The following is a 13,302-nucleotide window of genomic DNA, read 5'->3' as shown; positions in this document are numbered from 1 at the left end:
TATGCTGCAGCCCAGTTTTGTATATTGGAATTAAGGGTGTAAAAAGCACAGTGTACTAATGTGTCAGGCGTTTTTCCACACAATGATTTCTTAAACAGCTAAGACTATGACTTCCCCCAAGTGTTGAAATAATTATTTGCTGAATTAATCATAGAATAGATAACAGTAGCCTTGTGTTGGAGCCATTTTCAAGCATTAAGCATGCTGAGACAGGGGAATCTTCATCTGTCCAGACGGATCATCTGCATAGCATATCATGAGATTAGGCAATTTAGCTATTGGGTCACTGCTGGGACGTCTGAGTAGTATTTACGTAAATTATGCAGTAATGGCACATAGTACACACAGTAAGGTTATTGAGCTTCAAATACTGAAAGACAATATGGGAAAAGCACTAGTAGAAATATTGTTAGTCTCAACCTCTTCCCTGGCCTCAACAGAAAACATCTTTTTTCAAAGTGAAATCAGTTTATGTAAGAAAATCCAGTTCTACATGAAAACATATAAGTCGTAGGTAATATTAAAAAGTTCAATGTGAAAGATAGACGCAATAACTTCTAAATTAAAATAAATTATATATTATATTATATTATATTATATTATATTATATTATATTATATTATATTATATTATATTATATTATATTATACATCTCTTGTTTTTAAGTTTGTTGGATATTCTGTGTCAGCAGATACTGGCACCTTTTGTTTACCTGCTTGAAGTTACAATGATCCTGAAAAAAGAAATCCCTTTTAACTTTTCCATCATACACCTGCAGGTTTTGAATGAAAACTTGGTGGTATACCAAGGGTCTTTTTCTGCCAAGCACACCTTTCTGGAATTGTGGCAAACAGTTTAAGCTTAGTTTCATTAGATCACAAAACATTTTTCCACAGGCTTTTAGCCAGGCTTGAGTGTGTTGTTTGGAAGGAAAGGCTTCTGTCTTTAACACCCTGTTCCTTGGTCCACAGATATACAGCAGACTGCTTTAACATGTACAACACAACCAGAAAGAAACACAAATGACATTGTTTCATGCAGGTCACCCTTGAGCCTCGCTCAGCATATGGCTGATGCACTGCCTCCTTCTCCAAGCACTCCAGATTCCATGTATCCTAGCTTATTCTGGAGGCTGTCTCCCTAGTCATTGGTAATACAAGCCATTTTCTGTAACAAGCATTCTATTGTCTTCTTTAAAACCAACAATTGGATCATAGCACAAGGAGCCAAATTAGTTTTTCCAGGATCAAGAACGACCTCTATTAATTAGTGTGCTAATATGCTATGATTATTCATCCATTGTGTATACCTGCTTATCCTTGCAGGGTCATGAGGAGGCTATCTCCAGTAGTCATTCGGCGAGAGGCAGGGTACACCCTGGACAGTTCCCAGTCACCAGCCCATCACATAGCAACACAGAGCAACACTTTTCTTTGATAAAAAAAAAAAAATCATGATGATTGTTGAACTCTTTATAAAAAGAGGCTGTGCCCAGATGTCTTCGGGAATCCTTATATAATCGGCTTTTATCCCCCCCAGATCGTGCGCCAATTTGTAATTTTGATATGAGCTTGGTTGAAGTAGAATCCCCCTTTTGTTCAACTAAAGTCTGTTTCTAACAAAGTACTCCCTGAGACATTTACACATCAGTAGTTGGAAGATGGACAACCCAAATTCCACAACATTATTAAGTACTAAATATTTTGTGTCAACTTTTTACTGGTGTGACATTAGTAACACCAAATCAACTGAAAATCAGCACATTTGCTTTGTTTTACATTTTATTAAACTAATTTAGTAGGCTTAATGACATTTTCCACAGAACATGGGAAATAATTACTTTGTGAAAAATTTTTCACATTGAGCTTAATCAAGCCAACAAGGATGTGCTTTTAATTTCTCTCAGTGTATTTAATGTTGCTGAAGCTTTTAGATTGATCCAGTGGGATTTAATTCAGATTGAGATGAAAACGGAAAAGGAGAGGGATTTTTGATTGGATTTGTCCTCACCAAATGGGTTTAGGTGTTGGTGAGTTTGGAGGTTCGGGGATTCAGAATTTGCATGGTGGTTGTGATATGTTTCCAGACCGTTTCCAGTACAGCTTGACCTTCCAGCAATCACAGATTCATGTGGCAAACCTATTGATTTAAGCAGGTGTAAAGGCCCCTATCCTGCTGAGGGAAATTAAATCATGTCCAAGGGCTACCAGATTAATGTACAAGACACCAACAGCATAGGACACCTTTATGTCAGAGGGACCTAGAGGTGTCCTTCAACTGCAGCAAAGAAATCACCAGAACTACCTCAGAATGTATTTGCACACAAAGGCTTTTACAGGTTCATTAACACATTTGTAAATTAGAATAAAATTGGAAAGATCATTTATTGCATTAGAATTATTCAAGAACTGACGCACATATGTTATATAGATTCATTACACACATAGAGTAATATATTTAAAGCTTTTATTTTAGTTAATTTAGCTGATAATGGCTAAATAAAATAACAAAGGATCTTTAAATCTGAAATGGCCAGGTTATAGCTAGCCAAATCATGCAGAAGACTGCTAACTTGACAGATATCCAGCAGACAGTCATTGACAAGGAGCATCACCCACAAAAGTCCTTGGTGAAGAAGCTGGCAGTACAAATACAGCTGCTCTGTCACGACCTCAGAGGTTGGTTAAGAGAATATTGGGGAGCAAACAGCATCATGAAGTCCAAGGAACACACCAGACAGGTCAGGGATAAAGTTGTGGAGAAGCTTAAAGCAGGATTAGGCTATGAAAATATTTCCCAAACTTTGAACATCTCACGGAGCTCTGTTCAATCATCATCTAGAAATAGAAAGAGTATGGCACAACTGTAAACCCACCAAGACAAGGACTTGCATCTAAACTTATAGGACGAACAAGCAGAGGACTGATCAGAGATGCATCCAAGAGGCCCATGGTGACTCTGGATGAACTGCAGAGATCCACAGCTCAGGTGGGAGAATCTGTCTACAGGACAACTATTAGCCATCCACTGCACAACTGTGGTCTTTATGGAAGAGTGGCAAGAGGAAAGGATTTATATTCTGCTCAGTTTTTCCACTTAATTTATTCAGGGTCTGTTATCAGAAAACCATAAAATGTCCCGTTTGCAGTTTGCCAGAAGCCATGTTGGAGACACAGCAAACATGTGGAAGAAGGTGCTTTGGTCAGACGAGACCAAAATTGAACTTTTGGGCCAAAAGGCAAAACGCTATGTGTGACAGAGAACTAACACTGCACATCACTCTGGACACACCATCCCCACTGTCAAATATGGTGGTGGCAGCATCATGCTTCTCTTCAGCAGGGACAGGGTAGGTGGTCATTGTTGATAGGAAGATGGATGGTGCCAAGTACAGGGCAATCTTGGAAGAAAAGCTGTCGGAGTCTGCAAAAGACTTGAGACTGGGGCGGAGGATCACCTTCCAGCAGAACAACGACCCTAAACATAAAGCCAGGGCTACAATGGAATGGTTTAAAACAAAACATATTCATGTGTTAGTATGGCCCAGTCAAAGTCCAGACCTAAACCCAATTGAGAATCTGTGACAAGATCTGAAAACTGCTGTTCACAAACGCTTTCCATCTAATCTGAGCTTGAGCTGTTTTGCAAAGAAGAATGGGCAAAAATTTCAGTCACTAGATTTGCAACGCTGGTAGAGACATACCCTAAAAAACTTGCAGCTGTAATTGCAGCAAAAGGTGGTTCCACAAAATATTGACTCAGGAGGGCTGAATACTTTTGCACAATGCCCTTTTCCATCTTTTATTTGTAAAAAAAGAAATCATGTATATTGTTCTTGCTACTTCACAATTGTATACCACTTTGAGTTGGTCTTCTACATAAAATTCCAATAAAATATATTCATGTTGTGGTTGTGATGTGACAATATGTGGAAAAATTCAAGGGGTATGAATACTTTTACAAGCCGCTGTATCAGCAGAACTGGGCACATTAGCACAGTGCCAAAAGTACCAACATGTGATTTAATGACCACGGTATCACTGTGCTCGATTAGCCAGCAAACTCACCTGACCTAAACTCTAAAGGGCTAACCTCAAAAGGAAAATGATTGACACCAGACCTAATAATGCATTAACTTTATGCCACGCTGCATTGATGCATAAATTCATGCAGAAGGAACTGGAACTAAGTAATGAGTGCATATACCATACAGTGCATGGTCATACTTTATCAGGCTGACATTTCGTTTTATAAAAAAGTTTTTTTTTTTTTTAATCTTACTTAATCAAATTTTCAAATTAACCGAATTTTGAGATGATTTCATACAATCAGATGCTTGTAATATATCAGTATGTATGATGAATAATATCTACGTTTCACTTTTTAAACTTTTCTGTGATGTTCCATTTTACGGAGATGTACCTGTTTTAAGAACATTTTAGACTGGGGATTATCTATTAAAACCTCAATGAACCGCTGGATTTATATTCTGCTCAGTTTTTCCACTTAATTTATTCAGGATCTGTGCTCATCCTCCCAAAGAAACCCGATGATTGAGTTCTTTACTCTGTTGACTAAGCTAATTAACTTTAGAAAACAGTCTATGTTTCATAATCAAATCATTGCTGTGAATAATTTCAGTTACACTTTTAACACACTTCTACAAGTCGATATCATCTCAATTTAACTGTTTGATTTAGTATAAAAATTATTCGGTGCTCATAATCAGTGGTCATAAGTCGTTTAAGGTCTGCCCGCTATGTGTGTGTATGGTGAGCATGCTCAGACTAATTTCAGTTCGTTTCATGAACGGCTGATTATCACAATCTGTAGCTTAAGTCCAGGCGCAGCAGCAGCATTAAGTCCTTCAGTGTGAGCAAAGACGAGGGGAAAGATTCGGCATGGCCCACAAAAGCGACTGTAAGTTTGACTCTTTTCAGCTTTTTTATTTGGCTTTTCACTGCTGGAGGAATTGATTATAATTATGATTACTAAGAGAGAGAGAATGAATTTCACCAATGAAATACCCATATGACACGTAACACAATTCAATGAAACTTGAAGCCTTTTGTTTGTTGCCTCAAGATCTCACCTAGATTGGCTTTTTATTAGCAGTGCATTTGAGACCTAATTGTATTCCATCCCACAATGACTCATGCTTGGAATCTCAGAAATAATGGTTTATAATTTTAACTGTGAATATCATTTTAGGTTGTCATTTAAATGGATGTTTTATATTATTGTGCAAAGACCTTAATTACAATAAAACAAATTCTAGAATTTGGTAAGAGGCATACTTGACGGCTTTAGTTTTTTAAAAAGCATTAGGCAAGCCTATTGAGCCTATTGTGAAATCCATCAGTAATTTGTGATTGTAACAACAGGCAGATTGGTCTCACTGAGCTCCTTTCAACTCACCCCCTCTTTTTTCTTTTTTTTCAGTTCAGTTCTCCATCAGGGAATACAAGCCCTCAGATAAACATGGGGTCATGTCACTATTTTGCCATGGGATACTTGAGCATGTTTACCCTGCATTTTTCAAGGCAATAACCAACCCAGACCATGTCGGCATTGCTTTGAGCATTTCGATGGCTGGTTATGTCCTCGGAGGAAGCTCCTACTTCCAAGCTTTGCTCTTTGGCAGTCTTTGGGCTGGCCTCATTTATTACTGCAGCCATGACATCTACAATAGCTACATGATGGGGAGGCTAAGCACAGACATGGCCAACATTGCAGCCAACTACCTGGAAATCCCAAGCAATGGCTTCTGGGTGGCAGAGGCAAATGTCAACGGCCAGGCCAAGGTGGTGGGAATGGTGGCGGTGATAGGCAAAAGACAGGAGGAGGAAGAAGAAAGATTTGACGACTTGAACGGAGGAGTGAACAGCACAGAGTTTGCTCAAGATGCAAGTGACGGAAGTTATGGCCAGATGTCTCACATAGTTGTGGGTTTCGCGTGGCGTCGCAGGCACCTGGGCTCACAGCTAACACGGAAGGCCTTGGATTTCTGCAAGGAGCGAGGCTTTTCCCGGCTTGTAATAGACCTGAGCTCTCCGCAGACTGCAGCCATTTCCATGTGTCAAAAACTAGGCTTTGTTCAAATGGCATTGCACAGTAACACCCATGCTAATCCATGGTTCTCCAAGGTAGCGAGAATAAATGTGATGCAAATGGAAAAGTTAATTTAAGAAAATGGACACTAGTTTGACCTTAACATCTGAGAGTGAGCAATCTGTTCAGTAAAGTCAGATTAATACAACTAATTTATGCTTTTTGTCATTTTTAATTCAAAGGATTTCCCAGGTCTGCAAGCTAGTTGCACTTGTTAGCATTGTAGGTTTGGTACGAAAAAATAAATATCCCTTTTTCTCCACAACGCAGTATCAACTATCACAGTTTCTTTGTATTTTTGCTTACAATGATACATTGTGCATGCACCTGCACTTAGCACAGTCCATTGCCCACAAACCTAGAGAACAATGAGACAATTAGTCAACTCCTGTTGTACAAATTACTACTTATTATTTGCAAATGGAAAACAAAATCTACATGGAGCACTGTTATAGTGTTTACTGAACAGCAAACATAATCACATTTAGTTATCTATTGTTCATATGTCCACAAAATGGAATAAAATGTTTGTCAGAAAGGAGAATTAGTCATTTGGATGCAGGAGAACTTTCTCTTAAGCCTCTTTTCAGGGAGAAGTAGAATCCCTTCGCCTCTGAGGAATTATTGCCAGCTGACTTCTAAGACCTCACAACTCTGCTTAAAATACCAATGAAATGCAGTAGTATCAGGACATTGGTGGGTTTAAAATTCTTTGGAGCTCAGGTGTGAAGTGTGTGTATGTGTGCGGCATAAAAACAAGCTAAAGACCTCTCAATACAGCAGAGCATTCCAGTCAAATACACAAAGAAAATATATTTTTTTGATACCAAACAAAAGCCTTAAGACTTGAAATTTGCAATATTCTCTGTTTTGAACAGAATACAGGTCTGGGAAGCAGCATGGAAATTAACAGCTATCTTAGATTTTGTTAAATGGTTCTGACAGCCACAAAGCATCATTAGCTAAACAACTTAGATTTACAGATTTTTTTAGCCAATGTCGCATCAGAAATCCCCCAAAGGTGATAAAGTTTCCAGCAAATTATCAGTGTCACACAGTAAGAGCTTATCTAGGAATGGTGTACACCTTACCAGGCAGTAAGCCTACAAGCAAAATAAGCATCGAGACTCAAAGCGTGCAAGGACAGGTGAGGCCTAAATGAGTTTCAAGAGAGAACGCTAGATGGATGGAGCAGCTTGGCAGTGAGATGCACTCACCATCAGAGCCCTTCAGGCATCAATCATTACTGCTGAGCCTGTCAGGAAAACATTCGGCCGGTGGCCAGCAGGCAGGTGCTGAACCCGCCAAAGGAAGATGAGAGTTAATGCTGGCCAACCTGTTGTCATCCTCTCACAATTACCAGAACAACTGGCTTCAAGGTAATGACAGCTTGATTGTAATTCCACTCATATTCATCCAGCACTGAAGAGTTTCTCATTATTTGGGTCCAGTGACAATGTTAGACCAAGATGCATCGCAAATACTTTCATTATTCTAAGTATGATGATTACCATAGCTAAAATTGTTTGTGGCACTACCAACTGCATGCACATCAGAAAATGAGAGTGAACACTTAAATAAAGACTTACCTAACTCTATCCATTTTCTGTTTTAGTGTAAGTCAGTCAACAAATGTTAGAATTATTTTCTTTCTTCTAACTGATAAATACTCATGTATTAGTTATATTAAGAAAAGAAAATACACTCACTTAATGTGAGTGTCGGTGCATAGTTATGGCTTACAAAGAAAAGTCGTGCCACCCATAAATATTTAAAAGTAAATGTTGGCAAACTGTGAACAGCATCTGACTGCAGACTAGCAACTGAAGCAAATAGCCTCACTCATTTACCAGCTAAGAAGGGCTTGTGTTAGTTTTTAAAGAGCAGAGTAAGGATATAATATTCTGCACAATGAGCACGTGAAAACTTAATATAGGAGGTCTTTATGTCATATCTTTCATACGTTTATGTATGAAATCAAAGTAATAATTCACATTCTTCTAGCAGGAGTTGGATTTGAACTACTGAATTTCTTGTCGCACCAGTGTTCTTTATTTTTCCTAATTTTTCGACAGTAAGCTGACAGGAACGGGTGGGGAGAGCAGTAAGACATGCAGCAAAGGTTACCAGGGCCGGACTGAACTCGCAAGGCTGCGTCAAGTACCGAAGCCTCTGAATATGAGTTGTATGTTAAAATAAAAGTGTGCAGGATTTTAAATTTCACCTTATAATGTCGTTTGTCTATAACCTTTAACATGGTTTTTCTGACTAGAAGTGGTGTTAATGTTTTAGAGTGGTCAAGCTTGTCCCGACATGAAACTGATAGAGATTATGTGGAGAAAGCTAAAGATTAGGGTGATGGAGAGTAGGGCTTTTAACCTCGACAACTTTGAGCTCGTTGCAAAAGGTAAATTGTAAAAACGTACCAGAGGAGACTTACAAAAAGCCTGTCCACAATTAAATAAAAACATTGAATTGCCTAATGTTAATAAATAGATGACAGAGGATGGAATTAATGATTTTTGTTATGCCACTTTTTTATTAAAATTAAAATAAATGTTTTTTTTTTTTTTGTAAACTTTCTTATTATCTTTTAAGAGATACTTGTATAATTTTAATTTAGGAACAAACATCTTTTGTCAGGCATTTGATCATTTTGAGACTAACTATATGTCATGACTCCCCAGTGTTGGGTATCTGAGTTTGAATTTCTTTGTGGATCTGTTTCCTCCCTGTTTTGTTCTCTAGTTGCTGTTATTTTAGTTCATCCTTTTTATCTATTTCTGGTATTCCAGTACATTTGGAATTTTATTGGATTCCTTCCAGTGTTTCTGTGTTCCCACTCATCTGTGTTCATTAGCCTCCCTCCTTCAGTTGCTCTGCATTCCCCCTGCCACCAGCTGCTCCATATTTCATCTGATTGGCTCTTCTACTTCATTTGGTAATTTATCTACCCTGCCTCTGTATTTAAACTCTGGTTTTCATTGCTCACCACTGGATCTTACTGTTTGTCAGGCCCTGTTGGTTTACTGGCTTCATGTCACTGTTTGCATGTCTGCTCCATTCCTGTAAATCTGCCCGTGTTCCGTGTGCTGTTCTCCATGTAAGTTACCAGTGTCTGTTATTAAAAACTTCAACTTACCATGCGGTTCCCACGCTTCTGCTTGCCCACTGGACCTGCTAAACACCACCAAAATATGAAAATATACAGATAAGTGCGTGCTGCAGACAGAGATCCTTTAACATAATGAAACAGTATAATTTCTTTACTTTTTTTTAACTCAAATGTTCTTATTTAAAGTTTTGAAATTGCATGTGTACATTTTTTTTACCCTTCTTCATATTTAAGGGCAACATCTTTGTTGGCAGCTGCATGGGGGCGAAATTGGTAAGCACTGTTGTTTTGCAGCAAGAAGGTCCTCAGTTCAACTCTCGACTCGGGGTCTGTCTGCATGGAGTTAGCATGTTCTTCCCATGCATGAGTGGGTTCGCTCCTGGTACTGTGGCTGTTAGGTTAATTGGTCTCTCTAAATTTCCCTTAGGAATGAATGGGTGTGTGCATGGTTGTTTGTCCTGTGTGTCTATGTGTTACTCTGTGATGGACTGGCAATCTGTCCAGGGTATACCCTACCTTTCCCCGTAGACTGCTGGAGATAGGTACCGGCTCCCTTACGACCCAGTATGGAAGAAGCAGGTATAGAAAATGGATGGATTTTTGTTGGCATCACAGCAGTCAAACCTTTTTTATCATTGCCGACCAACTGTTTGCATATTCCACTGATAATTTTACAAGTTATCTTCAGTAATGAGCTCCAAGTCTCTGAGCTTGGAAGGCCTCTTTGCCTTCATTCGAATCTTTAGCTCCCTCCAAAGATTCCCTATTAGATTTAAGTTAGAACTCTGGTTTGGATACTCTAAAGTGAAAATATTTCTTAGTGTATGTGATTATTGGCACATTCAATTGAGGATTTCTTAGGAATTTAGTTGGCATTGATTTGAAGGACTTTTCCATCTGTTTGTCACTATAGGACTGAAGATTTCCAGTGTGAGATAGCTTAAGATCAATGAAAAAATAGGCACACTCCCATTAAGGGAAGAGATCAAAAATCCAATTGGAAACCATTTCATTTTTTTGTCTGCTTGAAAAGGAAAAAGGACGATGGGGGAGGTGAATGTGTGTGAAATGTTGTTAGTGTGGCTTGAGATAATATTTTGTCTTCCTGTTTTCTTGCAAAAAGGTAATGTTGTCCTTGTCTTATAAATCAAACTCCTATCTTGATCTAAGCTTTTTTGCTTTTGATAGAAAGAGTTTATATATCTTTTAGGCAAACTTTTGATGAGAATAACAAAGCAAGTAATCAACATTACAAGCAGCACCTCTGTGTAAACAGGTCTGTTACTTTTCCTATGTTAGTATCCTTACTGAATAGGCAAACATTATGGTGATTAATTGCTTAAGGACACCAGCTCGCTTTGTGCTGCTGTATTAGAGCCAAATGTAGATTTGTTTGGATCATTCATCATCATATGTTATTCACCACTGCCTTGAATAATCACATTTCATCTTCATTGTCGCACCACAGGAAGTTACTTTTGGTCTATTCTCCTGAACTTCACTGCAGAAGAACACCTGGCCAAATCCAAAATAAAAACTAAAAACATTGCAAAACATTTGTGACTGCATTAAAAATGTGACACTATGCAAAATATGCTTTTTACTTCTTTGAATGATTGGACATAATCTGCTGTACAGCTTAGAATGATACAGGTTAGAACACACAGCAGCTCCTGAAAGTAAAGTCAGTAAAAAATAGGTCATGTGAGTCCAAGCTCACATAGCCCGGAACATGTAGGAAATTATTCTCATGAATAATCATGGCTTAAAATTAAAATATTACATGAACATGGAATTTGATGTACAGTGTAAGGAATAGCATTTGTACCCATTGAAGTTTTTTGTATTTTGTGAAGTGCCAGCAAATGGTACATGATACAAATCTGAAAAGTGGAGCTTGTATTTGTTTTTAAACTTCTGTGTTTTGTTGTATGTCTCAGCTCTGCACATTCAGAGACAGAAATCTTTGTCCATTCTTTTTTGCAAAACAGCTTAAGCTAATCAGTAAATTATTGATAAATACTCCATCAACAAAATAAATGTCCCCATGAAATAAAGCAATATAAATATTTAATAAATAAATGTTTAGCTTATTTATTTACACCAATATTTATTTATTCATTTACTCTAATATTTGTTTATTTATTTACTCCAATATTTATTTAGTTATATCATAGTGGTGTTTTATTTTGTGACACTTTTATTTGGTAAAGTTACTTTACGTATTTCAAGGATCTTGAGTTTTTATTTCAGGCTCTTTTTATTTCATGTTCCTGTACTCAAGTGAGGAGCTGGAGTTTTCTCTGTGGGGCGGGTCTGGTCAGAGGGCAGCGACCTGAGGGACAGCAGACTGCAGCAGAATAAAACAGGAACTAGCAGCTAAATGTCTAAGGAAGTGCAGGACAGAGCAGGCGGAGACAGCAGATAAGGGAAGAGAAATTGACTTGTGTGAGCAATACAAACTTGGTTTTGGCTTTCCGCACGAAGGCGACCGCCTGCTCTGTCCTGCTCCTTCTTCGATATTTTGCAGCTAGCTTCCAGCTATCCTGCTGGAAGGTAAACCTCTGCCTCAAACGTCAAGTCTTTTGTTGCCTCTGACATGTTTTAATCCAGGATTGTCCTGTATTTAGCTGCTGTCCATGCTGAAGAAAAGGATTCCCACAGCATGATGCTGCCAGGACCATGATGTCACTGTGGTGATGGTGTGTTTAGGGTTGATGTGCAGTATTAGCTTTGCACTATACATTGCCTTCTTTCACATGTTGGCTGGCTTGTCTTGGAAAAAACTAATAATAGAAATTCTTATGACTTCTTTGAGTAAAAACTTCCTTTGTGCCACTCTTCCATAAAGGCCAAATTTATGGAGTCCATAACTCATTGTGGCTTTTTTAACAGCTTCTTCCACCTGTTTGTGGGTCTCTGCAGCTCTTCTAGAGTTACCATGGGCCTCTTGGCTGTTTATCTGATTAATGCTATCCTTGCCTTCACTGTCAGTTTAGGTGACAGCCCCATTTTGGTAGGCTTACAGTTCTGCATACATTTCTATTTTCGGATGATGGATTAAAACATGTCAAAGCTTTGGTAAGTGTTTTTAATCCAGCACTGCTTTAAACTTCACAGCTTTTTTCTTGACCTATCTGCTGTGTTCCTTGGTTTTCATAATACTTGGTTTTCAAGCAAACCTATGAGGTCTTCACAGAACAGCTGGACATATACTGAGAAGAAATTACAGACAGGTGGACTATAAATTGATTAGGAGAGTTCTAAAGGCAACTGTTTTCACTAGATTTTATTTAGACTTGTCAAAGTAAAGGGGGCTACATACAAAACTGAGGCATGCTTGTAACAAGTTTAAACCATCTACAGTTTCAATTCATAAGTATGCACTACTTCATGTTGGTCTGTCACCTAATATCCAAATAAATACATTACATTTCTTGGTTGTAATGTGACAACTGTGAAAAAACAAATCAAGGGGTATGAATACTTTTGCAATGCCCTGTAGTTAATAAGTGGGTTTTAAACAGGAAACGACCTCATGGTGGATAAATGTTGCAGACACCTTTAGGCTCTGCCTGGTTTGCTGAGCTGCAGCTTCAGTGGAAGAGGGCTGTGGGGATTTGTTTAAGGAAGTAATTGGACACAGCAACAACAGAGAAATTGATTGCAGGTGCTGTAATTACAAGAAATATGGGACAATCAATTTTTATTACAAATCCGATACAGTGAGGTGTGAAAGTTCCAGAGTGATCCTCCTGTGCTTAAAATGATTTTGCTGTATAGTTTTTGAGCTAATGAACCAAGGGACTCTTGTCTCACTCACATCTCAATCACAACAATGACTATACCACTGCAGTTTTACACTGAGATACTTCAAGTAACCGCAGCAGTTTATGGAAACTGGAAATCAATCTTTCATTTCTTTTCATAAATGCTTACTGAGACAAGTACGCAAGCATGTGCATAGTGTAGCATTGATAAAAGTCCATCTACATAAGAATGCAATTGCCTTAAACATTTGACATCTGGTCACTGCTAATTTTAGTAACATTTGTATTTTTGATGTATCTTCTTTC

The 13,302-nt window shown here is 38.2% G+C and overlaps 1 protein-coding gene across 1 annotated transcript; it reads left to right on the top strand.

Annotated features, from left to right (window-relative positions):
* The first annotated feature begins 4,812 nt into the window (after window positions 1-4,812).
* Window positions 4,813-6,390, top strand: LOC124875078 (N-acetyltransferase family 8 member 3). Its single transcript, XM_047376899.1, has 2 exons — window positions 4,813-4,920; window positions 5,443-6,390. The coding sequence occupies exons 1-2, from the start codon at window positions 4,902-4,904 to the stop codon at window positions 6,186-6,188; spliced, it is 765 nt and encodes a 254-aa protein (XP_047232855.1). The 5' UTR covers window positions 4,813-4,901; the 3' UTR covers window positions 6,189-6,390.
* Window positions 6,391-13,302: the final 6,912 nt, after the last annotated feature.

Source organism: Girardinichthys multiradiatus, chromosome 1 (assembly GCF_021462225.1).
Source record: "Girardinichthys multiradiatus isolate DD_20200921_A chromosome 1, DD_fGirMul_XY1, whole genome shotgun sequence".
Taxonomy (NCBI): Eukaryota; Metazoa; Chordata; class Actinopteri; order Cyprinodontiformes; family Goodeidae; genus Girardinichthys; species Girardinichthys multiradiatus.
This window is presented reverse-complemented; position numbering and strand designations above follow the sequence as displayed.